Raw genomic sequence first — 25715 nt, forward strand, 5'->3', positions numbered from 1 at the left:
CTGGTGCCTCCCGGTTCTTTGTCCGTCCCATAGACTTGCCGAGCCCGGGCGAGGGGCCCCACCTGGGCTCTTCCCTCTGCACCTTCAACCTCTTCTCCTGGTCGATCCCATCTGCTGCACGCTGGAATGGGTACAGGACTTCCTGTCTGACACCTGCAGAGAGGCAGAGCGGCTCACCCCACCTTCCCTTTGCAGCCACCGCTGATGGCTGTGGTCACTGCTCTGGGGACGACTCCTGAGGAGTCCAGTGCAGGATGAGCTCCCCACCCCCACCCAGCTGTAAAGGTGAGGGCACCGGTGTGTCCACCCTCCCCTGCAGCTGGGTTCAGTCCCAAGGCTGTGACTCCACCACCTGGGTGCACCCAGCTTGCGTGGCTGTTGTGCTAGTGGTGGCAGTGGCCGGCCACAGGTACCAGAGGTAGCAGTGGAGGTGGTTCCAGTGGCCGGGCCTGGACCAGCGCCAGGGCTGCCCAGTGTGGCAGCAGTGATGTTGTTAATATGTTTGGATGTTCTGTATGCTGAGCTGCTGCTTTTTTTTTTTTTTTTTTAAGATTTATTTTATTCATTTGAAAGAGTCACACAGAGGAGAGGCAGAGAGAGAGAGGCCTTCCATCGATGGTTCACTCCCCAGATGGCCACAATGGCCGGAGCTGCGCCGATCCAAAGCCAGGAGCCAGGAGCTTCTTCTGGGTCTCCCACGTGGGTGCAGGGGCCCAAGGACTCGGGCCATCTTCTACTGCTTCCCCAGGCCATAGCAGAGAGCTGGATCGGAAGAGAAGCCGGGACTAGAGCCAGCGCCCGTATGGGATGCTGGCGCTTCAGGCCAGGGGGTTAACCTGCTGTGCCACAGCGTTGGCCCCTGCTGGGCTTCTAGGCCCCCGTCTTTGGCACCCCCTGGAGAGAGGTTTCTGGGACCCTTCCCCCCTTATATCCTTTAAGGCGAGGTTTCTCAACAGCGGCCCACTGGTATTTTGGGCCAGATCACTCTTTGTTGTGTGTGCAAAGTGGGCTGTCCTGGTAGTAGTAGCATCCTGGCCTGTGCCCGCTGAGTGCCAGTAACAGTCCCCCAGTTACGACCACCAGAGTGTTTCCAAACATTGCTGTGTGTGTCCCCTGGGGACCACATACCCCCTCGTCCACAGCCCTTCTCCCAGACTCCCCAGCCACTGCCCACAGACCGAGGTGATGGCAGCCTTCCCTGGAGAGACGCTCTGAGGCTGCTGTCCTGATTCTCTGTCCTAAGGCTGAGCCTGCACTCCCTCCGCCTGAGTGCTCTTCCCTCACCTGCCCCTTTAAATGAGTTTTTGGGTTGAGTTTCTCCTCCTTGCTCTTTTCCTCCTGGGCAGGACCAGCCCCTGGGAACTGTTGGCACCTGTCCTGTCACTGTCTGATAAGCCCGCTGCTTCTATTTCAGTGTATCTGAAACCACACTTGGTTCTCACCCTCTAACCTCACCGTCGGTGTCACACGGTGAGGTTCAGGCTCTTGGTTAATCCAACTGCAAGGCTTCCTGGAGGAAGTGATACCTGAACTGAATGTGCTGAGAGACAGGGGGAGGCAGGAAGAGGAAGAAGGGGACAGGAGCTGTGACAAAGGCCTGAGAGGGGAGAGGGTGAGAGGAAGTGAATGAGAAACGTAACACAGAGTTCTTTTGAGACCTGTGCTGCGGAGACGTAGTGGCCACCTGTCCAGCCGCTCCGTCCTCAGGTGGAGAACCGGATCCTGAGGAGTGACTAATCCAAGGCTGCTCCTCCCCACCCTGTCCTCCAGCCAGAGCAAGGTGCCGCCTGAAAGAGACGTCCAGTTAGGTGGGATCCAGGGCCCGAGCCGAGGGATAACGTCCATGTTCTGCAGAGGTTCAGGTCCTGTGCAGCTGCCAAAGGCCAGCCACTTGGTCAGGTAGCACAGCCCGTGGGCAGGTGCAGCCGGAGCCACGGGGACAGCCGTCAGCAGGAGTTCCTTGGGCTGCAGGGTGGAGGCCGGGATCAAAGGGAGTGGCCTGGGAGTTGCTGCCATCCTGTGCCAGACTGGCAGACCGGAGTCCTGACACACAGGTGCAGGTAGCACCCTCAGCTCTGGGCCAGGCCCAGAGCAGGGCAGCAAATCTCAGTCTTGTGTGTTCCGGGGTGAGAGGGCTGTAGCATACCCCAGAGCTCCTGCATGCAACAGTAAAGAGCATGCCCAGCTTCCCCAAAATAGCACCTACGTGCTTCTCCTTAGTTGTGCATGTGTGTTCTGAGAAGTAGTTTAGACATTACTGAAGCACAGGCAGCAAGGAAAACTCACCCCAAACCCCACCACTCCCACAGCCACGACTGACAGCCAGCTGTGGGGCCTGCCTGCCTTCCCTCCCTCCTTGTGTGGGCACTCACTGTGTGCCAGGAATCATGCCAAGTGCTGGCTGGCAGCGCCTCCTGCCTCAGGGCCTTTGTCTTTCCGTCTGCTCCCCTGGCCACACCACAGGCCGTCGTCTTATCACCTTAGATTTCATCTTCAGTGTCATGCCAGAGGCTTCCTGATGGCCCAAGTCAGCTCCCTTGTCGGTTACTTTCCCTCGGTCAGTTCTACCCTCATGTTTATATTTTTTATGGCTGATGTCTCTCTCAAAAATTTATTTATTTGAAAGGCAGAGTTACCAAGAGGAAGAGAGAGAGAAAGATCTTCCATCTGCTGGTTCACTCCCAAAAAGTGGCCACAGCCACTGGGGCTGGGCAAGATCAAAGCCAGGAGCTTCTTCCAGGGCTCCCACGTGGGTGCAGGGGCCCAGGCACTTGGGCCATCTTCCACTGCTTCCCCAGGCCCATGAGCAGGGAGCTGGGTCGGTGATGGAGCAGCCAGGACTCCAACCATTGTCCATACGCTGGGTGCCATTGTCGCAGGAGTCGGCTTTCCTGCTGTGCCACAACGCTGGCCCTAATGTCTGTGTCCCTGCCCCCAGACTGGAAACTCCGAGGCCACACACCGTGTCGTTCCCTTCCACAGTGTTCAGTAAATACTGTCAGTGAACATGTGAATGAGCTCACTAAACTTCGCAGCTCTGACGGATAGCGGCCCCTATTTCAGAGATGACAGAAACTGAGGCTTAGAACAGTTAACACCAGCCCGCCTCTGTCTCCACCTGGGTCCTCTTTCCTCTTGGTCACTCAGCAACAACCGCTCTCACCAGCTCACCAGAAAACTTGGGCGCCGTGCGCATCACTATATTGTGACAGCCTTTTCCATAAATATGCATTTATGCGTGTTTGTGTTTTCATTTTGTGAGGCCATCCATTCCCTGGTTCGTTCCCCAAATACTGCCAGGCTGGGGGCCAAGCCAGGATAGGGGAACTCAATCCAGGCCTCTCCCACTGGAGTCAGCAGCCGGGCATCCTGACCCTGGGCCTAACACCGGCCCCGGGAGCGGCCCCTTCAGTGGGGGAGTGGTACTGTATCCAGTGATTGCGGTTTATCTGATCCCTTACCCGGCTCTCAGTGTTTCCCTTAGCGCTTCCTGGAGCGCGGGTACCGCTACCCTTGGGAGAAATTCCTAGACGCTCGCACGTTGCTTACAACGTGCGCAGCTCGCTGCAGGGTGCAGCGGGAAGCTGGGAGTGGGAAGTCCAGGGTGGGCTGCACGTCAGCCCCCAGGAAGCTCGCGCGCTGCAGGGATGCTGAGGCGCCTGGGGAGCGGGGACCGCCGCAGGTGCAAAGGCGCGGAGGCTGTAAAACGCAGGGAGCCCGGCTTAGAGGACCTCGACTCTTTCCTGGGCTGGGGGCCCGGGGCCTGAGTCCACCCGCTTTCCCAGGTCCGGGAGCGGCGGCTGGGAACATGACGTAATGGGCTCGGGGTGGGGTGGCCGCGGGTGGGCGTTAACCCTTCAATCCCGGGAGGGTGCCAGGGGCTGCTTCGGAGCCGATCCCACGGAAAAGGGAGAGGCTCCTTTAAGCCAGGAGAAGGAGGCTGGGCTGAGGCCCCGGCCGCCGCTCCGCGCATTCGCTCCCGGGCCGTGAGGGGGCGGACCTCGCTATGCAAATCTGAGCTGCTGATCGCTGACGCGCCATCACCCCACGCGCCGCTTCGCGAGCCGATTGGTGGAGGCGAGCCTGGTCCCATTGACAACAAACAAGGGGGCGCGCGGCTGGGGGCGGGGCCTCAGAGGGCGCGGGCTGGGGCGGGGGAATCCCGCCCCGCCCCTTCCGCGCGGCGCCGGGGCGCAGCGCAAACATGGCGGCGGCTGGCACTGGCCGGTGAGGCGGTGCCGGGCGGGGGTTGTCGGGTGTCATGGGCGGTGGCGACGGTACCGCCCCCGCGAGTCCCTGAGCGGGAGGGCCGGGGGACTTCTGCGCCGAGCCGGGCGATGGACGAGAGCGGCGAGCTGGGCGGTCTGGAGACCATGGAGACGCTCACGGAGCTGGGCGACGAGCTGACCCTGGGGGACATAGACGGTGAGGGGTGGGTGGGCGGTGGGTGGGCGCGCGGGGAGGAAGGGGTTACGGCGGCGTGCGCGGGTGCGGGTGCGCGTGCGCCCACCCCTCGACCGTCCCGGCTCGCGCGTGAGGCGCCCCGCGCGCGATCGCCGCGGCGGCCCCCGACCCTCCCGGCGCGACGGCTGTGAGTTCGGGCCCCGGCGCTCCGCCTCAGGCAGCCGTGGGTTACGGGAGCCGTGGGCCTCGGGACGCGGGGCCGGGGGCGTCGCTGGGAGCCGCTGGCGGCGAGCGCGCGGCCGCCGCCTCCCTCGCGCGCCCACACGTGCTGCCTGCGGCTCTGTTCTCCCGCCGCGCGAGGCCCCGCGCCGCACCTGTCACTCCCCGCCAGACCGCAGGGACGTCTCCCAGGCTTCCTGGCCTGGCGGGGACTGACCCACGGCCGGGACGCCCGGCGAAACTGCGGGCAGCCGCTGCTGGAGCGAGCGGTGGCGGCGGAGGCGGGCGCGTGTCCCCGGGCCGTCGCGCTGCGAAGGGAGTTCTGGGCAGCAGAAATTTTGAGTTGTGGCCCCTCGGGTACAGGCTGGGGAGCGGGTGGCCTTTGTTCCGGAGGCCCTAACGGTGCATTGGAAGACTGGTGGGAGCCCAGGGGCTCCTCTCTGGAGATGGCTCTCGTTCGGGGGTCGCGGGAACCAGGGTTTGGAGAGGGTCTGCGACGTGTCCAAGGTCACACAGCCGGTTGCACAGCCCAGCTCTCGCACTTGGTAGCGCGGCGTAGGTTTCTTGGGGGCGAGGGGCCCAGTGACTAGGCTGCTGTCCCTACACTTCGTGTGGTTTCACTAGGTCCCGGCAACAGTCCTCTGAGAAACGTGTTACGGTTACCTCTGTTTCAAACGAGACTGAGTCCAAGAGGGGTTGTTCAGTGGTCCCTGGGCGCGGAGTCCAGAGCCCATGCTCTTAGCAACACTCAGGTGAAGGCACGCTTTCCGACGTGCAAAATGCTGTTCTGCCCAGCACAGCCTCGGAGGCAGGGACAGTGGCCGCCCCGGCGCAGGAGGGACGAGAGACAGGCAGCAGACTGTTTTCTGGAGAGAGAGAGAAGCAGCAGCTGATTGATAAGGATCTGTTTGCCATTTCCCTGTTTTGCTTTTGTAGCATCCCCCCCCCCCTCCGCCCCCGCCCCCGACTTGTCCTTCTTTCCATTTTGGTCATCTGGGCAGTGTGGTGAGACTAACCGAAGCCCCACTTCTGGCCACTGAGTGCTCCCAAGTACAGATACAGGTTAACAACGGGCGGAGGTGTTCTTGGATTGGAACCGGGGTGAGTACAAGGGTGGCCAGCACTGTTAAGCGCTCACCCACGGTAACGTTAGCCCTCGTAACAACCCTGCCAGGTATAGACAGTCGTCTCCCTCTCACGGGTCCTGAAACAGACCCAGGGTGTTTCATTAACTTACTCAAGGTTACGTAGCCATTAAGAGGGACGTCCACGGCTCCTACCAGCCAGCCCACAAAAAGAAGTCCATGTGTACTGCATTCCTGCTCCATAATCAATTCCTATTTGTCTTAATTTGTGATGTGTTAAATGGCCCAGTGGTTAATATTAACTTGACCACCAAGGATTATGGAATAAAATGTACACTCTGGGAACTACCACGGTGGTTCTGTGGCTCCGCAGGTCCATGTGCCAGGTTAGGGAAAGTGGTTCCCTGTCCTCTGTTGATCGGCAAGCACTCCAGTGCTGGCTGTGACGTCTGGGCTGTAAGAACCTCGAAGGACAGGAAAGATAGAATTTATGGCCTCGTGGAGCCTGAGCAAAGTCAGAAACCCATGATGCTGAGTTAGAACAGCGCATCGTGGCAAGGGCAGTAAGTGGAAGTCAGTGGTCAGGGAGCTGGGTCAAGGCTGGCTGACCAGGAAGACAGCAGCACAGCCCTCGACCTGGACAGCAGGTGGGAGTATCTGTTGATAGTCACCCACCTCTGCCCTCCAGCATTCGCTCCATGAGGGCAGGCGCCTCTGGGTCACTTCCAATTCTTTGCACCTAGGACAGTGCCTGGCCCAGTGAGAGTGCCCACTTCGTGTGTGTGGACTGCCTGAAAGGAGCCAGGGATCTTGGCCCGGGCAAGGACAGTAAATGGTGCTGGACATTGTCGTTATGCTCGATCAGACCGGCAGTGGCCAGCCCCGAGGCTTCCAGGAGCGTCAGCTGAGGAAGAAGAACGGTGGGGAGTGTCGTTGGTGTGTTACTTCCTGCGCCCAGTGGGTGCAGGCAGCAGGAGGCCTTGTCCACTGCGTACCCTGCAGGGGTGTGGCCCCACACAAGGCCCATCACTTGGCTCCTGGGTGCCCACAGTGACAGAGGCAGTGCCGAGGGTGGCTTTGAACCAGACGGACAGGGTCTTTTCCCCTTCAGGGAGCTTAGGTTCTTAGTGGAGAAGGCGAGTGCGTTTGAACAGGGCACTCTGGCGAAATGTGCAGAGCCGTGTTCTGGAGGGTAACGGGCAGCTGCTTTCCCCCGGGCAGTCCAGGGAGGCCTTCTGGAAGGGGCATTAACTTCTCTCTTCAAGAGATGCCCAAGTCTGGGTTTTTATGTGTCATTCCAGATTTTTAGGTTTTGTCTGTTTGTTTTTATTGGAAAGGTAGAGGGGCAGAGACAGATATCTTCCATCTACCCACAGCAGCCGTGGCTGGGCCAGGCTGAAGCCAGGATCCTGAAAGTCTAGGTTTCCAGCAGGGACCCGAGTACCTGGGCTGTCACGTGCTGCCTTCCTCAGCGGATCAGAAGCCGAGCTGGGACTGGAACCCGGGCACTCAGACCCGGGATGTGGGTGTCCCAGGCGGCATCTGAACTGTACCACAATGCCCGCCCCTATAGATTTTCCAGTATTGGTTCCACTTTTTTTTTTTTTTTTTTTTTGGACAGGCAGAGTTAGGCAGTGAGAGAGACAGACAGAGAGAAAGGTCTTCCTTCTGTTGGTTCACCCCCTAAATGGCTGCTACGGCCGGTGCACCGCGCTGATCCGAAGCCAAGAGCCAGGTGCTTCTCCTGGTCTCCCACGCGGGTGCAGGGCCCAAGTACTTGGGCCATCCTCCACTGCCTTCCCGGGCCACAGCAGAGAGCTGGCCTGGAAGAGGGGCAACTGGGACTAGAACCCGGGCTGCCGGCGCCACAGGCGGAGGATTAGCCAAGTGAGCCACGGTGCGAGCCGGTTCCACATTTTTTAAAACATACTGTAGGTGCCTGCATTATGTGTGTTGATCTCCTAGGGCAGGGGAATGTCCAGCCCTGGACTGAGACAGGCCCATAAAGTCATTTGTTCCAGCCCTGCCAAGGCAGCTGCAGGAGAGACTCACACGTCAATAAATCAATAGCAGGCTAGTTTTTAAGTCAATAATCTTGCATGGCCCCTGATGAGTAAGTGACCCTTGGCAGAAGAAAGGCTCCTCCCTGTTCTAGGGCCTTGTTCTGCCGCCCAGGCCCAGGCTACCGGTACCGGTGGCATGCACCTGTTACAGGCCAGGTCTTCAGGAAGGACCGGGGTGGGGTCCTCTCCCACGGGGGTCAGGAAGGGGGCAGGACCTGGAGTCCTGGAGGATGAGTAGCAGGAGCAGCTTGATGAGGCTGTGGAAGGGGAGAGGACCAAGCTGCTGTGGCAGCAAGACCGGGGCCTGCACTGTGGCTGTGGTGTAGTGGTGAAGCCACCGCCTGCAACGCCGGCATCCCATACGGACACCAATTCGAGTCCTGGCTGATCCACTTCCTGTCCAGCTCCCTGCTGTGGCCTGGGAAAGCAGTGGAAGACGGCCCTGGTGCTTGGGCCCCTGCACCCATGTGGGAGACCCAGAAGAAGCTCCTGGCTCCTGGTTTCAGCGTGGCCCAGCCCCTGCTGTTGCTGTCATTTGGGGAGCAAACCAACGGATGAAAGATGTCTCTCTGTCTCTTTGTCTCTCCCTCTCTCTCTCTCTCTCTGTGTAATTCCACTTTTCAAATAAATAAAAAATCTTAAAACAGTGACAAGGGAGATTTCTTGGAACATGAAGTGTGTGTAGGGAAGCAGATGAGGGCTGAGAGGTGTGTGGGAGCCGAATTGTGCTGCAGGCACGGGTGCTTTGTGAAATACAGGGAGGGAATTGCTGAAGATTTTCAAGTGTGGTGGGGGATGACGCACTAATTACAGGCTTTAAGGGAGTTCAGGGGCGGCGTTAGGCAAGAAAGATTCGAGCAAGGGATACCAATTAGGAGCAGTCACCCGGCTGTGAGGTGGGGACACGGAGGCAGAGGGAATGTGGATAGGAAGTGGCTGCGTGCAAGGTGCGGGATGTGACTGGACAGGGCCAGTGGCGGCTCGGCCCTGAGGGCACAGTGAAGAGAATCCTAAGCTGCCGTTCAGGCTTGGAGCCTCTTGGGGAGAGTGAAGGAAGAGCTGGTTTGGGAAGATGAAGAAAACTTGTCTTAAATGGACTGAGATCCGTGTGCCTGGGCATCATCCCCTGGGAAAGGGCAGGCGGGCGCTCGGGAGGAGGGCAGAACTGTGGGGGGGGGGTCAGACCTGCGGGGGGAGGTCAGAACTCAGAACTGCGGGGTGGGGGGCCAGAACTGCGGGAGGAGGTCAGAACTGCGGGAGGAAGTCAGAACTGCGGGGGGGGGGGTCAGAACTCAGAACTGCCGGGGTGGGGGCGGGGGGGCGTGCAGAACTGGGGGAGGAGGTCAGAACTGTGGGGGGGGGAGGTCAGAACTCAGAACTGGGGGGGGCAGAACTGGGGGAGGAGGTCAGAACTGCAGGAGGAGGTCAGAACTCAGAACTGCCGCGGGGGGAGGTCAGAACTGGGGCAGGGGGGCAGAACTGGGGGAGGAAGTCAGAACTGTGGGGGGGCAGAACTGGGGGAGGAGGTCAGAACTGCGGGGGGAGACCACAGAACTGCGGGGGGGCAGCACTGGGGGAGGAGGTCAGAACTGCGGGGTGGGGAGGTTGAGGAGTGGAGGCTGTATTTTGTCTGTCCTCATAGGTGGATGGACATTTGGACTGTTGGCACTTTTTGGCTATTATGAGTGAAGTACAAGTTTGTGTGTGGAGGAAGCATGTTCATTTCTCTTGGGGGGATCTTCCACGTTTTCTTCCGTTTTGCTTTGCTTTGTTTTCTTAAAAGATTTATTTTATCTGAAAGGCAGACAGATTGATCTACTCTCTACTGATTCAATTCCCAAATGGCTGAAGTGGCCAGGGCTGGGCAAGGCCAAAACCAGGAGCAGGAACTCCGTCTGGGTCTCCCATGTGGGTGGCAGGGGCCACAGCGCTTGGGCCGTCTGCTGCTGCGTTCCCAGGCGCTAATTAGCAAGGAGCTGGAACAGAAGTGGAGCAGCCGGGACTGGACTCTGGTGTCTCAGGCAGAGGCTTAACCTACTGTGCCCTGACACCAGCCCGTCTTCTGCATTGTTGTTGCTGTTTGTGTTTCCCGAGGGCCTGTAATAGTCCCGTTTGCTCTCTTGCTTGGTTTTCATGTTCCTGTTTCTAATTCAGCCCTAAATCTTAGGACAAACTCTCAATTCGGTGGCAAGCTCCTTTCTTCCCTGGAGCTTGCTCTCTTGCCCCGTCTGATGACTGTTGTTTAGGTCTGTTCTCCCGCACTTGGAACGACACTTAACCGTCACATGCAGGGGGTGGCGGTGGGGTGGGTGAGATTACACTCCCTGTTCCCTGGTTCTTGGTTTTTCACTCTCATCCTGGAGTAGCTCCTTCCAGAGGTAAATTTTTTGAGACCTTACCTGTCTAAAAATATCTTTTTTTTTTTTTAAGATTTATTTTATTTATTTGAAAGACAGAGTTGCAGAGAGAGGCAGAGACAGAGAAAGATCTTCCATCTGCTGGTTCACTCCCTAGATGGCTGCAATGGCCAGAGCTGCGCCGATCTGAAGCCTTGAGCCAGGAGCTTCTTCTGGCTCTCCCACGTAGGTGCAGGGGCCCAAGCACTTGGGCCATCCTCCACTGCTATCCCAGGCCATAGCAGAGAGCTGGATCGGAAGAGGAGTAGCCGAACTAGAACTGGCACCCATATGGGATGCTGGTGCTACAGGCCAAGGCTTTAACCCACTGCACCACAGCACCAACCCCTAAAAATATCTTCATTCTAACCTCACTCCACTTTGATAGTTTGGCTGAGTTTAGAATCTTAGGTAGTATATAATTTTTTATCATTTTTTATTTTTTTAAATTTTTTTTTATTTTTGACAGGCAGAGTGGACAGTGAGAGAGAGAGACAGAGAGAAAGGTCTTCCTTTACTGTTGGTTCACCCTCCAATGGCTGCTGCGGCCGGCGCACTGCGCTGATCCGATGGCAGGAGCCAGGTGCTTCTCCTGGTCTCCCATGGGGTGCAGGGCCCAAGTACTTGGGCCATCCTCCTCTGCACTCCCAGCCACAGCAGAGAGCTGGCCTGGAAGAGGGGCAACCGGGACAGAATCCGGCGCCCCGACCGGGACTAGAACCCGGTGTGCCGGCGCCGTAGGCAGAGGATTAGCCTAGTGAGCTGCAGCGCCGGCCTATCAATTTTGAATATCCAAATTTGGAAGGTGTGACTCGATTGGTGACACTTGGACGCTCGGTCCTTTGTGTGTGACCTGTTTTCTGCTCTAGAAGCTTCTAGGATCTTACCTTTATCCTTGGTGTTGGGATTCCATGGCAGGGTGCCTTGATGTGACTGAGCTGTCAGTTGCTGTCCCCAGTTGTGGGGCTCTGGGGGCTGTGTCTGCCGCCTGCTTTTGTGCGCGCCTCCCATCGTCAGCCGCTGCCCACAGCCCACCGAGGAGCCTCCAGCTCTGAGCCTTTCCATGGCACTGTCTGGAGCCTCTGCTGGCTTCTTCTGTGGACACCCAGTTTCACGTTTGTGGGTACCCTGACGGTACCTGGCACTGAACAGGCACTCTGAAGGTGTGTCTTGGAGGGGAAGGAAAAGACTTCAAGTTCAGGGTGTTGGGTGGGCCCCCAGGCTGGGAGGCCACGTCACTGAGGGGGTTGGAGTGGCCAGCTGAGTGAGCCAGGAATGGATGACAGGACGGGTGTGGTCAGTGCACCACTGGGAAGCAGCGGTGAGGAGAAGGTCTGGGAATTCTCACTTGTCCAGGGAGTGCTGCTTTGGGAAAACAGCTCAGTGAGGTGAAGGTTATCTACTTTCTACCTTGTGCATGCATACCTTTTCAAAGACGGAAACTTTGTAGCCGGCGCTGTGGGGTGGTTGGTGGAGCTGCTGCCTGCAGCACCTACATCTGGTATGGGTACTTGTTCGAGTCCTGGCTGCTCCACTTCCAATCCAGCTCCCTGATAACGTGCCTGGGAGAGCAGTGGGAGATGACCCAAGTACTTGGGTCCCTGCACCCACGTGGGAGACCAGGATGAACCTCCTGGCTGCTGGCTTGCATGGCCATTTGGGGAGTGAACCAGTGGGAAGATTCTCTCTCTCTCTCTCTCTCTCTCTCTCTCTCTCTCTCTTTCTTTCTTTTTTTGACAGGCAGAGTGGACAGTGAGAAGACAGAGAGAAAGGTCTTCTTTTTGCCGTTGGTTCACCCTCCAATGGCCGCTGCAGCCAGCGCACCACACTGATCCGAAGGCAGGAGCCAGGTGCTTCTCCTGGTCTCCCATGGGGTGCAGGGCCCAAGCACCTGGGCCATCCTCCACTGCACTCCCGGCCACAGCAGAGAGCTGGCCTGGAAGAGGGGCAACCGGGACAGAATCCGGCGCCCCAGCCGGGACTAGAACCCGGTGTGCCGGCGCCGTAGGCAGAGGATTAGCCTAGTGAGCCGCGGCGCCGGCCATAACTGCCTTTCAAACAAATAAATAAATCTTTGGGGGAAAAAAAGGCCAGAAACTTTGTTTTGACGCTTCAGTATATACCGGCGTTGTTCATGTCGGGTTAACAAAGCTGCTGTCGTGGTCTCATCTCCCTAGTTACAGATTTCCTAGCGTTCTCAGACCACCAAACCAGAGTGCCCTGGACTGTGCTGCCTGCTGCGTCTGTATGGCCTTGCTCGCCCTGACACGCGGCCTCCATGTTCACACGCGGCCTGTGGCCTCCTGTTTTTGAGCATTGCTTCAAGTTCTCATACTCAGCTCATATTTTGATATTTAAAAATATGCATATATATATTTACTTCTATCTCAACTAGTTCTTTTCTCTCCCCAGAGTCATAATTGAAAAGTAAATTCTTGAACAGCTTTATTCAGTTAAAACTTCCTGATTAGAAAGTTGCCATAACCTTTGGGATTCTTGTCCGGACTTTGCTGGTGTGCACACACTGTTACAATGTTTGTACATGCAGGGTGAGAAGTTCCTAGCTTGTCCTCTAACGTAAACTCTGAAGGAGCAGTGCTTGTCCGTGGTGCCCCATCCATGTGAGCAGGGCCCTCCCGTGGAGGTTTTCACCGACCCGGAGCGAGACCAGGCCCCTCTGGAGTCAGTCCTGGAAGAGGAGGAGTCTTCAGGTCAAGAGCTAGATGACGCAGGAGCTCCTTTTCTCTTACAACTTCCAGGGCTGCGAATTACTCTCGTGACGGGGAATGCAGCCTGTGAAACACTTACATTTTGAAAAAGGTGGTCCGTTCATATGATTCAAAATGAAATGTAAAACAATACCGGGAGAAGTCTGGCACCAACCCTGTCCACGACTGCCTGCTCCCAGCAAAACACTTACTTGTTTTTATAAATAAAGCAGATGACAAATACAGATTTCACTTTTTGCTCCCCTTTTTTATTTTTTAACTTTTGCTTATTTTCATCTTATTTGAAAGAGAGAGAGACAAGGAGCTGGAACTCAATCTGGGTCTGCCACATGGGTGGCAGGGAGCCAAGAACTTGAGCCATCACCTGCTGCCTCCCAGGGTGTGCCTTAACAGGAAGCTGGGTCCGGGCAGAGGCGGGACTTAACCAGGTGCTGTAACATGGGCTGTGGTTGTCCCAGGCAGCATCCTAATTGTTGCTGCACACTCCGGCCTGCCTCTTTATTTCGATAGAGAACTATAGCCCTGCTCCGCACCTTGCCTTTTCTGCCCACTTCAGGGGTGACTCTGAGAGCGTTCGGGCTTTTTCACTGCTGCGTGGTTTTCCACTGTAATTTTTTCATCCAATCCCTTTTATGAGCATTGAAGGAGTTTCCGGTCTTTTGCTAGTGAAAACAATGCTGCAGGGCGAATGTTGTGGTGCAGGGAATTAAGCCACCTCTTGGCACCCGCATCCCGTGTCGGAGTGCTTGGGTTCTAGTCCCGGCTCTGCTCCCAGTTCGTTTCCTGCTAATGCCCACCCTGGGAGAACTGAGTTCTGGGCTCCTGGCTATGGCCTGGCCCAACCCCGCCTGTTGTGGGTATTTAGGGGAATGATCCAGCCCCAGCAGATTGGAGCTCTCTTACTCTTTCTCTCTCTGCCTGTCTTGCACATGCGTTAAGATGAATCAAATGTTTTGTTTTTAAGAAGAGAGAAACAGAACTAACATTGTCTTCTGGCTCTGTGCTTATGTGGCTTTCGATCCTGCTCTCCACAGCAGACGCGCTGATCTCCACTCCCACCGCTGTGTGGCACAGGCCTGTTGCCCACATCTTCCCGGCTCGGTCCACTTGGGACACCTCCGTTTCTCCTGCCTGTCTCTTGGCTGTACGTAGAGCTCACGCCACGCCCAACATGAACTCCCCTCCGTGCCCTGGCCTGGCCTGGCTTCTCAGTCAGTGCCCGGCTGTCCGAGGCAGCGCTGCCGGGCCTCAGAAGCGCCTTTGCTTGCCCAGGACCCCGGGGCAGGGTCATCTTCCACTTGGGGGTTTGTGTTTCCTGGAGCGGTCTTTCCCCCGGGGTGCCCGCTCTTCAGGTGTGGCAGTTCCCTGTTTGCAGCCCTCTGCTTTGGGGAGTCGGACCTGGGTTCTGGTTTCGTGTTGTGTCGTGGGGCTTGTTCTGTCCCAGCTCTCTGGTGTAGATTCAGGGTGGGAGCCTTGCTGCCCGGACATCTCAGTGTATCGTGTGAACACTCCTCGGGGCTTTCCATCACCATAAATGCTGTTCTAGAACTTGTCTCCTTTCACTGCTGTTTTCTTAAGCTGATTTATTTTTACCAAAATCTGCAGATATTTTAGGAAATACCTAAAATACTTTCCTGTGAATTTCTTTTTTATTTATTTATTTACTCTTTTTATTTTTTGCCAGGCAGTTAGACAGTGAGAAGAGAGAGAGTTATAGACAGTGAGAGAGAGACAGAGAGAAAGGTCTTCCTTCCGTTGGTTCACTCCCCTAATGACCGCCATGGCCAGCGCTGTGCCGATCCGAAGCCAGGAGCCAGGTGCTTCCTCCCAGTCTCCCATTCGGGTGCAGGGCCCAAGCACTTGGGCCATCCTCCACTGCCTTCCCGGGCACAGCAGAGAGCTGGGCTGGAAGAGGAGCAACCGGGACTAGTATCCGGTGCTCCAGCTGGGACTAGAACCTGGGGTGCCGGCGCCGCAGGCGGAGGATTAGCCAAATGAGGCACGGCGCTGGCCTCCTGTGAATTTCTTTACAACAGTCTTTTTTTTTTTTTTTTTTTTAAGATTTATTTATTTATTTGAAAGGCATAGTTACACAGAGAGAAAGAGAAACAGAGAGAGAGAGGGGTCTTCCATCCTCTGGTTCATTCCTCAATTGGCCGCAAAGGCCAGAACTGGGCCGATCGGAAGCCAGGAGTCAGGAGCTTCTTCTGGGTCTCCCATGAGGGTGCAGGGGCCCAAGGACTTGGGCCATCTTCTACTGCTTTCCCAGTCCATAGCAGAGAGCTGGATCGGAAGAGGAGCAGCTGACACTCGAATGGGCGCCCATATGGGATGCCAGCACTGCAGGCAGCAGCTTTACCCGCTACGCCACAGTGCCGTCCCACAACAATCTTTTTAAAATATTTATTTGTTTGTTTGTTTGTTGTTTGTTTATATCTACTTGAAAGGCAGTGACAGTGGGGAAAGAGGGAGAGCTTCCATCTCCTGGTTGACTCCCCAAATACCCACAAAACTGGGGCTGGGCCAGGTCAGCCAGGAGCCCAGGACTCCATCTGGGTCTTCCCCGTGGGTGGCAGGGACCCAGATACTTAGCTGTCATGTGCTGCCTTCCCAGGTGCATTAGCAAGAAGCTGCACCTGAAGTGCTGGGTGGCCAGACTCCAACTGCCGTTCCGACATGATAGGAAGCGTAGGTGTCCCAGGCAGTGGCTTAGCCCGCTATACCACAACACCTGCCCCGAGTCTTTTTTTTTTTTTTTTTTCCTAAGATTTGTTGAAAAGGCAGAATGACAGGCAGAGACAGAGATTTCCCCTCCACTGATTCAATCCCCAAATCCCAACAGCTGAGCATGGGCCAGGCAGAGGCTAGGAGCTAGGAACTCCACCCTGGCCTCCCACATGGGACGCTGCGACCCCAGCACTTGGGCCATCATCTGCTGCCTCCCAGGTGGGCATTAACAAAGCTGAGTGTGAAGCAGTAGTCAGCCCCCCAGTGTGGAGGGACATGTCCCAGAGGGTGGTGAGCCCACTGCCTGCCCCTAAATCCGTGTTGAGTTACTTGGGTGGGCTTTTTGATTCGTTCTTGGTCAGGGCTGGACTCCAGCTTGTGATAGACATTTCCCATGGTTTTAATTCTTCCGTGCATGCATATTCTGGAATTGATGAATGAACGCAGGACCATTGCATCTTGCTCCTACTGGGGTTGAGGTGAGTTGCCGTTCCTTAAGTGAACACGATTCTTTATTAGCTAGTTGGCCATCCCTATAGTCAGTGGTCCCTACTTTGGGATCGTGCAGTTAGCACCTGCTATGTGCCCTGCCCTGTGTCTGCTGAGCCCGGCCTTGCAGACCTCTGTGCTGAGCTCCAGGCACAGCCCTGACCAGGCAGCAGGGTCCCTGCCCTCACAGACCGTCACAGCCCGGGTGCCGGCCACTGTTGCATGCTCTTCACCTACGCTGTCTCATAATGTGCGTTAGCTTTTCATCTCTCCAGCTCTGTAGCACCCTAGAAGCGAAGATAGTGAGGCTCACGCCACACAGCTAATAAGTGGCAGGACGGTGCCCTAAACCCAGGCGTGTCCACTCCAAAACCCATGTATTTTTCCTCTGCCCCATGCTGCATCCCTCTCTGATGTAAGTGAGCTTGCAGGTTGCAAAAGCAAGACCTGGGAGCCTCTGCGCCTGCGCTGTGCAGGGCCCTGGGAGTGGCTTCCCCTGGGTCCTAGGGCGTTCCCCAGCCTTGGTTCCTCTGAGAGGTGGAGGTTGCGGCTGACTGCACCAGGTGTTGCAAAAACTAAGTGAGCTAAAGCAGAAAAAAGGGAGAGAGCAGGAAGTCCCACTCCCCTCCACGCCACCTGAGACCGAGTGGGGACTGAGTGGACTTCAGTTTGCAAATTGACTCAGCCGACCGAGGGGCCTTTTTTAGAAGACAGCTTTGGGAGGTTTATTTTTCCCTTTTGAAAGGGCTTCTGTACGTGTGGTAGGTGGGACACAGGAGCGGTCGCAGGCATGTGGTGCAAAGTATTCCAGTTCCGGACCACAAGACTCAAGGGCTAAACCTGGTTGACAGAATGGAATTTTTTAAAGAGTAGCAGAAGCCCAGAGCCAGGGCATCAAGGTAAGGCCTCCTGGGAAGCTCTGCCTAGAAACGGATCCTACACCACTGAAGGGCTGGGACGCTGTGCCCAGATGTCCTTTACAATCGCACGCCTCCCTGGCCCTGCAGAACGGGTCTGTTGGGTTCAGGGTCTGTCTTGGAACAGTGATGAAATCCCAAGCTGTGGAGCCAGCCGTGACACCACGCTGCTCACTGCGTCTGCCCAGTCAGGCCTCACCGTCCCACAGCTGCGAGGGGGAGAGATGCTGCCTGCCGAGGGCCAGCATTCTCAGGAGGCCTTGAGCAGGGCGTTTGTCCCCGCAGTGCCAGGAGGGCAGTGCTGGGCTTCACACCCACTTTCCCTGGGTAGAAAGGAAGGCACTGAAACAGAGAAAACCATGTGCCTGAGATTCCCGGCCTAACAGGAAGTCGAGCTGGGATCCCAGACTCCTCCCCGCACTGTGGGAGTGAGGTGGGGAGTGCCCGGTGTCCAGGAGCCCCGGCTCTGGTCGGAAGTTGTTTTTACAGCAGTTTTTCAAATCATTGCTTCAGCCCACTTCTGCGTGAGTAGGGACGCGCTGCGTTCACAGCCTTGTGCGAGGCTCTGCAGGGTTGGTGGTGGATAAACAAGTCCTTGCAGGGAGCTGGCATCTAAGCATCAGTCATAGAGCAAAGGTGCACATCAGAGAAACTGCAAATTTCTGGAGACTAAGGAAGGGCACTTGGAAAATCTTAGAACACACTGGCATTTGGGTTGTGTTGTGAAGCGGCGAGTGAACGGTTTCGGAAGGTCAGGGAAGTGCCAGGGTATTCATCTGGATGGAATTGGACCACAGTTGGGAGTATGTTTTAGGAGAAAGATTCAATGTGGAGGCAGGCACTGTGGCGTAGCGGGTAAAGCTGCTTCCTGTAGTGCCAGCAGCCCATATGGGTGCCGGTTCGAGTCCCACTTCCGATCCAGCTCTCTGCCATGGCCTGGGAAAGCAGCAGAAGATGGCTCAAGTCCTTGGACCCCTGCACCCACATGGGAGACCTGGAAGAAGCTCCTGGATCCTGGCTTCGGATTGGCCCAGCTTCAGCCATTGTGGCCATTTGGGGAGGACCTATCTCTCTGTCTCTGCCTCTCTGTAACTCTGCCTTTCAAATAAACAAATAAATCTTAAAAAAAAAAAAAAAAAAGATTCGGTGTGGCCAGAACACAGTATAGGTCAGAGGTTCTCAAACTTGAATGTGCCAGTGAACCCCCAGGGTGCACCCCCAGATACCTGAAGCTGGAAGGTCTTGGATGTCCTCCAACAGAGCAAGGATCAGAAAAGGCTTCTGGGTGCTTATGGGCCAAGGTCAAGGACAAAGGGGTGGCGGGAGAGAGCAGCCTCGGAAGGGCTTAACCAGTGCTGCTGGCCCGGGTTCCATGGGTTTGCAGACTACTCTTGGTAACTGCAGTTGCCTTCCTCAAACACGGCTTTGATCAGCTACCTCCCTGCTTCAGTGTGTTCCCTGCCAGTCAGGACTCCAGAAACTTGGCCCCCCCCCCCCCCCCCCGCTACAACTGTAAAGGTGGTTTGGGAAAGGTGGTACGTGGACCGACTGGGAGAACTGGAGAGCTGGGCTCGGGAAGAGGGCCAGAACGAAGGGAGGCCCGGCAGCAGCAGGGTGCAGCTGAGGACGAACCAGGAGCACCCTGCTTAGGGCCCCGCTGCTGCTGATCTGTGTATTGTCCCTGCCTTCCCGGGTCGTTCCCTCCAGAGTCATGCTCCTGCATGCGCTGGTCAGAGCTGGCCGGCAGAAGCCAGTGGGCATTCTCCAGAGGAGGATCGGGACGCTCGCGGGAAGGTGGGGTCCGATGAGGGACAGCAGTGGCAGACAGCCGCGGCTTCTGTGCGTCTCCCCTTGGAGATGAAAGCAAACATCTGCGATGACATGGTCCTCCACAGCCTAGCTCCAGGCAGCTCCATCTCCCTGCCGTACTCTGCTGTCCCGGGAGCGGGCAGGACGCTTCCTGGTGCTGTGGTTTTGCTCAGACACTTTGCATTGCCTGGAGTCCCCTCCATTCTCTCATTTATAAAACCCTTTGGGCCTTCTAGGTCCAGCTTCACTGTCTGCCGGGGTGGGGAGGTGGGGGTTGGGTGGGGGAGGATGGGTCCTTTCTGTACTCTGAGACATCTTTTGTTGTGAGGCACCTGCCTGTTCCCAGCACGCGGTGTTGGTTGGGTCTCCCCATCTTCTCTAAGACTGGGAGATGAGGGGGCGGCGCTGTGGCGCAGTAGGTTGATCCTCTGCCTGCGGTGCCAGCATCCCATATGGGCGCCAGTTCTAGTCCCGGCTGCTCCTCTTCCGATCCAGCTCTCTGCTGTGGCCTGGGAAAGCAGCAGAAGATGGTCCAAGTGCTTAGGCCCCTGCATCCACATGGGAGACCCGGAAGAAGCTCTTGGCTCCTGGCTTCGGATCGGCGCAGCTCTGACCGTTGCGGCCATTTGGGGAGTGAACCAGTGGAAGGAAGACCTTTCTCTCTGTCTCTCCCTCATCACTGGCTGTAACTCTACCTGTCAAGTAAATAAATACGTAAATAATCTTAAAAAAAAAAAAAAGAAGAAGAAGACTGCGAGATGGGAAGAGCAGGGAAGAGCACTGGTGCTTTTCAGTGCTCGCTCTGTGCTGGGAGAAGCAGCCCTCAGGACCCGGCAGCTCAGCTCAGGCACATGGTAGTCGGCATGCACTGTATCCATGGTGCTGAGTGGATGTTTCCGGCACGGTTTCATAGCCTGCGCTGCAGGTGTTTTTCCCCTGTAGTCTAGGGAGGTGTGGGGTGTGGCGTGGAAGGGTGGGCGGGGTGCTGGGCTGCTGGGCGCCCTTCAGTTCTGCGGCCTGGGAGGAGGACAGTCCTGGTGGCTCCGTGCCTGGCGTTGTTGCCACTCAGTCACCCGTGCTTGTGGAACGTGATGCCCTGCTCTCTCGAAACAGGGTCCTGCGCGGTCCGTTGCTGGGAGCCTTGCTGCGCATCTTGCTCAGCTTTCGGTCTCCTGTTTCAAGGAGCGAAGGAAAGAACAGCGTGATGCCAGGGTGGAGGCGGCGGAGCCGGGAAAGGCAGGGCGGCCCCGCGGTGTTCTCGCTGCTCTGTTTGGCGGCCCAGCATCTGCATGGGGTGGTGGCTTCGAGCTTGCCCCGCCACCTCCTGACTGGAACGTGGGACATGGGACGTGGGACGAGTCACCTAGATTCTGTGCGTCGCGTTCCTGGTTTGTAAAGTGAAGGTGATAATGACATCTACCTCAAACGGTTTGGGACACGGAGTCAGGAAATTGGTGTAGAGTGTGTACTGTAACTGCTGGCACTTCGGAAGAGCTCCGTGAATGTTAACGATGACCACGGTATTTTCATTGTGGCTTCCGCTAACTGGCTCAGGTTTTCTTCCTAATTACTGTTCTCAGAGGTAGTCTTGATCGCTTTCTAAGCGAGCATTTCAAAGTAGCATATGGGATAAGATGAATGGCCTTTCAGAGGCCAGGTGCCAAGAACCCAGTCCGGGCTGGGGGGCTGGGGCAGTGGGTGGAGGTGGGCGGGCGTGCAGGGAGGAGTCCTGAGGGGGAGCACCTCGGTGTGGGGGTTGGGCGGCTTCTGGAGCAAGGTGCGTGTGAGGAGTACACAGGGCCTGGGACAGGGCCACTCCTCCCCTCGCCTGCCTGAGCTGCCAGGGCCAGCCCCTCTGTGGACTTGGATTCACTTCCTTCCCATGGGACGGCCACCAGCAGCACTGTGCAGGGGCTCCTGCGCCAGGCACTGCCCCGTGTTCTCACTCACTTGGAAGAGCGCCCTTCGGGGTGATGTGCGGGTCGTGTAACACAGCATGTGTGAAGGTGCCCACAAAACAACCAGCAGTGGTAATGAGGTGATTTTCCAGTTAAAAAAAAATACCGTTTGAACTTTTATATAAATGTACGCAGTCACTGTGAACAGGAGGTGAAAAGCAATAAAAACCTACAACAGCTCTAGACGACATATTCCAACCGGCACCTTTTGCACTGTGCAGTACTTTTTTTTAGCTTGAAAGGCAGAGTGATAGGAAGAGACAGAGAGAAACATCTTCCATCTGCTGGTTCACTCCCCGAATGATGGTGACATTTAGGGCTGGGCCACACCGAAGCTAGGAGCCTAGAACTCCATCCGGATCTCCCGCGTGGATGGGACAGGAACCCCAGCACGTGGGCCATCTCCTGCTGCCTTCCCAGGCGTGTGAGCAGGGAACTGGACTGGAGTGGAGCAGCCAGACTCAAGCTGGTGCTCAGATACTGGGAGCTATGGTCCTAACCGGCAGCTTGACTCACTGTGCTGCAGAGGCCCCTACACAGGGAGTATCTTCGCGTCTAGCACACAGTGGGATCTCAGTCAGTGTTTGTTGAGTGCATGTGGTTTTTTCTTTCTTTTTTTGTAAAGATTTATTTATTTACTTGAGTTGTAGAGTTACAGACAGAGGGAGACGAGAGAGGGAGAGGTCTTCCATCCGCCAGTTCACTCCCCAAATGGCTACAGTGACTGGAATGGGGCCAATCCGAAGCCAGAAGCCAGGAGCTTCTTCTGAGTCTCCCACGTGTGTGTGGAGGCCCAAGCACCTGGGTCATCTTCCACAGCTTTTGCAGAGGGTTGGATCGGAAGAGGAGCAGCCGGGACATAAACCGGCACCCATATGGGATGTCAGCACCACAGGCAGAGGCTTAGCCCACTGTGCCACAGCAGCTGGTCCCTGAGTGCATGTGTCTTATTAAAGAGACTGTTCTAGAAAAGAGCATTTTTTTTTTTTTAAATTGATTTGAGAGGCAGAGAGGCCTTCCATCTGCTGGTTCCCTTTCCAAATGGCCGCAACAGCTGGAACCAGGCCACCCTGGAGCCAGGAGCCAGGAGCTTCATCTGGGTCTCCCCTGTGGGTGCAGGGGCCCAAGGACTTGGGCCGTCTTCCACTGCTTTTCCATGCTGTAAACAGAGAGCTGGATTAGAAGAAGAGCAGCCGGGACATGAACCAGCACCCATATGGGATGCCGGTGCTGCAGGCAGAGGCTTCACCTACTATGCCACAGCACCAGCCCTGAAAAGAACATCTTGTCAAGGCAGAAGTATCATTTGGAGAATAATAATTTGGGTAGGAAGATTGTTTGCAAAACAGCCAAAAATAGCTCGTCCCCATTCCCCTTGATGAGGTGGTTACGTGCGTGGATGCCTGCTTCTGCTAGCATTGATGTTAACATTGAAGGTGATGAGCTAGCTGACCTAAGGGCCTCTCCACGTGCACCCTCAATGTCTTTATTGTCACCCCAGGTCTGTCTTTCTCTCAGGTTGTGATTAGCATAAATATGAGTTTCAAGAAATAATTGTTTTGTAGGGAAAAGTGTGGATAGAAGAGAAACTCAGACAACCCTAAACAGATCTGAGACCCAGTTGCAGATCAGCCACTTTGTAGCTTATGAGAGGGGCTTGAGCAAGTTACCTGATTTCTCTGAGCCCTAGTTTGCACACTTGTGAAATAAAGTAGCAACCCTCAGTAAAGCGCTAAGTATCGGGCTAGCTGTTACGTTGTCCACATAGACTTAAGATGAATGAATTTCACTTCAGTCATGATGACCTTCTGCACGTTTAAATATAAAGATGATTTCAAGTCAGCTTTGACACTGAGTTGGTTTGCTTTTCAGTGTCAGTGGGGTAGGTGTTTGGCATAGGAGTTAAGATGCTACTTCAGCACCCACATCCCTTTCCTCCCCTCCCCCTCCCCTCCCCCCTCCCCTCCCCTCCCCCCTCCCCTCCCCTCCTCTCCTTTCTCTCCCCTCCTCCCCTTCCCTCCCCTTTCCTTCCCTTCCCTTCCCTTTGAAAGGCAGAGTTACAGAGAAAGATTCACTCCCTAAATGGCCACAATGGCTGGGCCTGGGCCAGGCCGAAGCCTGGAGCCAGGAGGTTCATCCAGGTCTGTCAAGTGGCCCAGGGGCCCACGCACTTGGGCCGCCTTCTGCTGCTTTTCCAGGCATATTAGCAGGGAGCTGGTTGGGAAATAGAGCAGCCAGGATTTGAACCTCCACTCATATGGTATGCCAGCATTGTAGGCAGCGGCTTAACCCGTCACTCTACAACACCAGCCCCCCTGCTCCCCTTCTGATTCCAGTGTCCTGCTAACACAGACCCTGAGAGGCAGCAGGTGATGGCCCAAAAGTTGAGTCCCTGCCGCCCACATAGAAGGGAAACTTGTAGTGAGTTCCTGGCTCCTGGCATCAACCTGCCCAGCCCTGGCTGTTGCAGGCATTTTGGGGAATGAATCAGTAAATGGGAGATTGCTCTGTTCTCTCTCTCTCTCCTTGCTTTCTAATAAATAAATAATTTAATGAAAATAGTCATTTAAAAATAAATAAGTGAATATCAGTGGTGTGACCATTGGCTTTTTATTTAAAGTCTGCATCAGAATCTAACGTGGGGATTTTTCAAGTTTATGTTTAAAAAAGAATAAAGAACCAAATCTGTTTTATGCGCTTGACATATCCCTATATGTTAATGTTTATCCATCAGATGTTGGAGATTGGAATATTCTCTTACTTACAAGTGAGGAAACTACATCTCAGGGCACCTGATTCTCAGAGGGTAGATTCCCAGCAGTTCTCTGCATTTGCATGTGAAATCCCCACTCAGTTTTCTTTGGGAAGTGGGCCTTGGTGAAACTGCCATCCTGCTCATCTCCCTAAATATGATAACTTGTCACTGTATCTTCCTGTGGTCCCGGGAGGTGACCTGTTACCCAGCGTGGGTCCTCGTTTAGAGCCACATTCATAACTTAGAACTTTGTTTAGCCAGTTTTCAAGAAGAGTTCTCTTCGTCAGCTGATGATTTTGAACCTCCTCTGAGCTCAGCGTCTTCCGTTTTCGCTCTGTTACTTCATGGTGTGGGGGCCTGGCTGGGCAGCAGCCCCGCACAAACCACAGTGAGCAGCTGCTGGCCCAGAGGTTTGTTGGACAACTTGGGTTTTCCATCATTTTACTTCACTGCCAGGAGCTGCAGGACCGTGGCCTCTGGCGTCCTGCCCATCTCCGTTCTCTACAGCAGCCCACCTGAGGCTCCCTGGCCCGCAGTGCACCTGGCAGCCCAGTAAGTCCCTGTCCACCTCCTTCAGGGAGCTGCCCTGCCTGTCGGAGTCTGATTTTGTCAAGTTCCCTGGCTCCCCTGGGACTCCTGAAGACGACCGCCGCTCTGACAGTCCCTGCAGACAGGTGTTGTGACGCTGGTACCAGCTCCGTAAGGTCCAGGGCTGGTTTCTCAGCTCCGTGGGTGGAGGGCATCGAAGTGCTCTGTGTGTTTACATACCGATTCCAAACACGGAAGCTTTGAAGAAGTTGCATAGATTGGTCCAGATTTTCCAGAACAATCAACATTTTTTTCAGATTTATGTTATTTATTTGAAAGACAGTTACAGAGAGAGGGAGAGACAGAGAGAGAGGACTTCCATCCACTGATTCACTCCCCAGATGGCCACAACGGCCGGAGCTGAGCCAATCCAAAGACAGGAGCCAGGGCCTTCTTCCGGGTCTCCCACGTGGGTGCAGGGGCCCAAGGACTTGGGCCATCTTCTACTGCTTTCCCAGGCCACAGCAGAGAGCTGGATCGGAAGAGGAGCAGCTGGGACTAGAAACGGTGCCCATATGGGAGGCGGGCACTGCAGGCCAGGGCTTTAACACACTGCGCCACAGCGCCAGCCCCACAGTCAACATTTTAAAAGATCTTGTACCATCATGAAATGATTGTGTCCCTTCCTATTTCTGATTCTGAGAGCATGATCGCCATTTTTTAAAAAAGTTTTATTTGTTTATTTAAAGGCAGAGTGAGAGTGAGTGACAGAGAGAGAGAGAGAGGGAGAAGATCAGGTTCATGCCCCAAATGACCAGATGACTGCAACACCCAGGGCTGGGCCGGGCTGAAGCCAGGAGCCAGTGGCTTCGCCTGGTCTCCCATATGGGTGGAAGAGACCAAGTATTTAGGCCATCTTCGGATTTCCCGGTGTACCAACAGGGAGTTGGTTCAGAAGCCAAGCAACTGGGACTTGAATTGGCACCCCAGTATGGGATGCTGGCATCTCAGGTGGTGTTTCAGGTGCTATGGAGATATTCATACTAATATCATGAACACATAAAATTTATTAACATTATTAATGAGAGTAATCAGCAGAACAACGAAGCCGACTCAAAAGAGAATTCAAGAGAGGCCGGCGCTGTGATGCAGCGGGATAAAACTACCACTGTGTCCCATCTCAGAGTGCTGGTCTGGGTTCTGGCTGCTCTGCCTCCTGTCCAGCTCTCTGCTAATGTGCCTGGGAGGCCCAGATGGAGTTCCTGACTCCTGGCTTCCGCCTGGCTCAGCCCCAACTGTTGTAGCCATTTAGGGAGTGAACCAGTGAATGGAAAAGTTATCTGTATCACTCTGCCTTAAATAAATCTTTTTAGAAGAGAATGCTAGAAACTGACATTTATATAATAGAAAAAAGAATGGAAGATTAAGATTGCAAATTCTGGTGCAAAACTGGTCTCAACAGTGCAACAAAACAAAACCTTGGAGGTTATCTTTTTTAGCAGACAAACCATTTGCAACTTATCAGTTTTCTGCAAGTTGACAGAATGTGGTCCCTAATCAGCAGTGAACAGAAAGTCAAAGAAGGTCATGTTTCCACGGGCATCAGATGACCTCTGCAGGCTGGTGAGGTTGTGCT

General features: G+C 55.3%; 1 protein-coding gene across 1 annotated transcript in view; it reads left to right on the plus strand.

Moving 5' to 3' along the window:
• Positions 1-4162: 4162 nt before the first annotated feature.
• Positions 4163-25715, plus strand: part of SREBF2 (sterol regulatory element binding transcription factor 2) — a 64072-nt gene continuing 42519 nt past the window's right edge. The window contains exon 1 of the mRNA XM_002721384.6: positions 4163-4425. Within this exon, the coding sequence (XP_002721430.5) occupies positions 4338-4425 (88 nt within the window). The 5' untranslated portion in view covers positions 4163-4337. The remainder of the gene's footprint in view (positions 4426-25715) is intronic.

Source organism: Oryctolagus cuniculus, chromosome 11, assembly GCF_051225735.1.
Source record: "Oryctolagus cuniculus isolate XC-2025 breed Fujian yellow rabbit chromosome 11, ASM5122573v1, whole genome shotgun sequence".
Classification (NCBI taxonomy): Eukaryota; Metazoa; Chordata; class Mammalia; order Lagomorpha; family Leporidae; genus Oryctolagus; species Oryctolagus cuniculus.